Source organism: Penaeus vannamei, chromosome 32 (assembly GCF_042767895.1).
Source record: "Penaeus vannamei isolate JL-2024 chromosome 32, ASM4276789v1, whole genome shotgun sequence".
Taxonomy (NCBI): Eukaryota; Metazoa; Arthropoda; class Malacostraca; order Decapoda; family Penaeidae; genus Penaeus; species Penaeus vannamei.
This window is the reverse complement of record NC_091580.1, coordinates 20124316-20128480: the sequence shown is the minus strand read 5'-3', so window position 1 is coordinate 20128480 and position 4165 is coordinate 20124316. Positions and strand designations below refer to the sequence as shown.

The 4165-nt window shown below is 60.2% G+C and overlaps 1 protein-coding gene across 1 annotated transcript in view; it reads left to right on the top strand.

Annotated features, from left to right (window-relative positions):
- Positions 1 to 375: 375 nt before the first annotated feature.
- LOC113818361 (uncharacterized) overlaps positions 376 to 4165 on the top strand; it is a 20941-nt gene continuing 17151 nt past the window's right edge. Inside the window, exon 1 of the mRNA XM_070144772.1 lies at positions 376 to 3635. Within this exon, the coding sequence (XP_070000873.1) occupies positions 734 to 3635 (2902 nt within the window). The 5' untranslated portion in view covers positions 376 to 733. The remainder of the gene's footprint in view (positions 3636 to 4165) is intronic.

Genomic DNA, 4165 nt, shown 5'->3' with positions numbered 1-4165 from the left:
ACCTCTCTGGTAGTCGAATTGATGAATAAAAACCCTTTAAATGTACGTCGGAGAGAGTCCAACAATTCACTTGATGCAGATGACACGAACCAGCATCTAAAAGTCGGGAGCATAAAGCACACTTGGCAACCTATAGATATAAAATGATAATGTCATATTTCGCTCTGTGAAAGAACCGCAGCCATACACTGCCAAAATCCGCAATGTTTCTACAAGAACGGATAAAATCGGAAATGAAAGCGGAGGAAAGTCAACGATACGTATCCCGGCGAAGTGAAAAGGCGTTATTTTGCCAAAAAGCGGGCGCGTGGAGCGGTCATGTGGCACCTCGCTTATATCTTGAACAGCTGTTGCGTGGCGAAGAGTGCCCAGCGTTCGCCAGGAGATCTAGCGCCCACGAGTGGTTGAATATTACTGTCACGGTTCTGTCTGTTCTCTCCCTCGGTCCTCCGAAAGATCAACATCGGCGGATAAAGCGGTGGTGTTTATAAGGTGTGTTTTAGGAGAAAGGGAAATATTAGAGAAAATAGAAAGAGAATTATAAGAAAAAAAGGAAGCAAAAGTCCTTGTTGCATAACTTTACACGCACGAGATGCTGTAATAGTGCTCCTTGTAGACCTGCTATGACGCACACGGTGCCTGTTTCGCTTTGATGTGACCGATTCCGCACAAACGCCGAAAGCACGAAAAATATTCGACTGTCAGACGGCGAGAAAGCCGGTTGCCAAGGAATATGACAAGAAAGGCCGGCGTGACACAGTGTCAGAGCCCTGCAAAGTGTCAACATTGCAGGGTGATAGTGTTGATCTTGACCCTGAGCGTGGCGACGGGCGTGCGGGCGAGGGACGAGGTGTGGGCAGTGCAGTTGGGGAGGGAGCATGTGGGGGACGCCCCCCGCGTGGCCGAGGAGCTGGGGATGACCATCGTCGGGAGGGTCTTCGATAATGTGTTCCTTCTCCGGGGGGAGAACATGAGGGGGAAGAGGGGGGAGGGGGAGGGGAGGCTGATGCACCCGAAGCTGGAGTGGTCGGAGCGGCAGATGGGGCGGCGGAGGAGCCCCCGCTTCGAGGAGGACGCGGGCGGGGGAGGGGAGGGCGGCGTGGGCGAAGGGCAGGGGGGCGATGCGGGCGTGAACCCCCATGCCCGAGGCAGAAGGAATGTCGACCTGAAGCCCCCCAAGTCCCCGTTCGACCTCCTGAAGACGCAGGACCCACTGCGCTGGCGCCAGTGGTACCTGGGGGCCGGCGAGGGCATGTTCCTGAACGTGACGGGGCTGTGGTCGCAGGGCGTGCGCGGCGGCGGCGTCAGCGTCGCCATCCTGGACGACGGCGTCGAGCTCACCCACCTGGACCTGGCCCTGAACTACGACCCCGCGGCGTCGTGGGACCTGCTCGACGCCGACCCCGACCCGACGCCCGTGCCCTGGTCGCGCCACGGCACGCAGCTGGCTGGTATCGTGGCGGCCACCCACAACAACGGGCTGTGCGGCATGGGCATGGCGCCGTGGACGGGCGTGGGCGCCGTGCGCATGCTGGGCTACGTGGTGTGGGACGCCGTGGAGGCGGCGGCGCTGTCGTACGAGCGCGACCACGTGGACGTGTACCTGGCGGCGTGGGGCCCCGTGGACACGGGCGCCGTCATGGAAGGGCCGGGCGGCCTGGCCGACAGGGCCATGCGGGAGAGCATCGTGCTGGGGAGGAAGGGCCGCGGCTCCATCTACATCTGGGCGTCAGGCAACGGCGGCTTCGTCGGCGACGACTGCAACGCCGACGGCTACGCCAACTCCATGTACACGTTGACGGTGAGCGGCAGCACGAGGGACGGCCGCCCGCCGGACTACGCCGAGACGTGCGCCGCCGCCTTCGTGTCCACGTACAGCGGCGACGCCGACCCCGAGTACGAGCCCGGCGAACGCGTGAACGGCATCGTGACGACCGACACCGGCGGCGAGTGCACGGAGTCGTTCCGCGGTTCGTCCGTGTCGGCGGCGATGGTGGCGGGCGCCTGCGCGCTCGCACTCGACGCCAACCCGGAGCTCGGCTGGCGCGACATGCAGCACCTGATGGTGCAGGCAGCCACGCCACACAACCCGCTGCCGGAGCACTGGAAGACCAACGGCGTCGGCCGCATGTACTCGCACTACTTCGGCTTCGGCTCGCTCGACGCCGGGAAGATGGTGGCCCTCGGCAGGACGTGGAAGCCGGTGCCGCCGTCGTTCCGCTGCCTGGCGCAGGCCCCGCACCACAACATCACGCTCGTCCCCGACCACGTGTACATCCTTCCCCTCACCGTCTCCAGCTGCCAGGTGGTGCAGGCCGAGCACGTGCAGGTCAATATCACGATCAGCTCGGACAACCGCGGTCAGCTCGAGCTTGACCTCGAATCCCCCTTGGGCACGACCTCCAAGCTCCTCCCGAAGCGGCCGCTCGACGTCTCGCCCTACGGAATCAACCGGCACCCGTTTCTGAGCGTGCACATGTGGGGCGAGAACCCGCGGGGCACGTGGAAGCTGCGCGTCGTCTTCCACAAGTCCAACATCCTGGAGCCGTTCGGGAAGAAGCTGTTCGTGGACGTGCCCAACATGGTGCTCAACTGGTCCCTGGTCGTCCACGGCACCGAGGTCCCCTTCTCGGAGGCGACGCCCTACCACTACCACTTCAACAGAACGCAGCTGGCCGAAGCTCTGAGGGCACAGAGGACCCAGCGTCGGCCCCGCGGCGGCAGGAGGCCGCGAGAAAAGTCAGGCGCAGGAAATCACTCCTTCTGGATACACACTGACCACTGGACATCAGCGTCTGTCAAGGGCGGGAAACCCCACTCGTTCCTGCTCTGCAAAGTGGTGTCAAGCTCGCCCGCTCGCGTCACCAGCATCACTTGGCACGATGCCAGCGGCGGGGTACCTCGTGACGTCATCAAGCGCCTCACCGGTAGAGGTGCCTTGGGGGACAAGTACCCGGCGCTGCTTCTGGTGAAGGAAACGGACGATTTCAAAGGGAACTTCACGTGCCGCGTCGTTTGCGACGGGAAGGTATTCGCGAAATCAATCGACGTCCTGAGTAACCTGTCCTCCGTCCCTCTCGCGATGGAAACAACACAAGTGGCACTCGAGGGCGCGGACGCCGAGCTGCCCTGTCACGGCCTCCTGCCCTTCGTCAGGGGGACATGGACCAGAAACGGCAGTCGCGTGAAGACCTCCGGGCGATTCACCGTGGCCGAGGACCACCTGGCGATCGCGACGGTGCAGGAGGGCGATGTGGGCGTGTACGAGTGCCACACCCGCGCCCCCGTCCTCCGCTACGCCCACACGACGCGGGTCACGCTCCTCCTCGCCAACGGCACCTCCACCCTCATCACCCACTACGCCATCACGACGCAGCCGCAGCCGACCGTCATGCCGACACCCCCCCTGTGCACACGCCCCCAGGAGGAACTCGAGGAGGAGGAGGAGGACCAGGGACCCCCCGACTGCCCGCGCCCGTACGTCCTCGTCGGCAAACACTGCGTCATGGTCGCCGAAGGGGATGGCAAGACCTGGCACAGGGCGCGGGTCCTGTGCCACCGCCAGCGGGGCGACCTGGTCAAGGTGCACGACGCCGCGTTCATGCTGGCACTCATCCAGTTCCTGCGGGTCAAAGGTAAGGCGGAAGGGGGTGGGGGGGGGCGGGTATGGTTCACACACATTTGCTGAGTACATACAGATACACACACACTCGTACATCCGTGCACAGTCACTTATATATATATAGATACAGAGAAAGAGAAACAGACAGACGGAGAGAGAAACAGACAAACAGAGAGAGAGAGAGAGAGAAACAGACAGGGAGATACAGAGACAGATAGACAGAGACGAAGAGAGATAGAGAGAGAGACAGAAACAGAGAGAAAAATAGAAAGAGAGAAAGAGATCAGAAGACAAAGAAGACACATATATCGAAAGGAAAAGATGGAAAAAAAAAATGAAAAGGCAGTTACTAATAATATTTTGTTAGGCTCAAAGTAAAGACTGTTTTTGCCCCCAGAATTTTTCCAAAAACAAGGGCTTCTCGATCGGAAATGAAAGCTGTCGGATTCCATCGAGATCTTGTTTTCAACCGAATTCCAATCGAAAATTCCTGGTTATTTCATGCCATGTTTACTCTTTATATTTTTAACTGTAAATGAATTT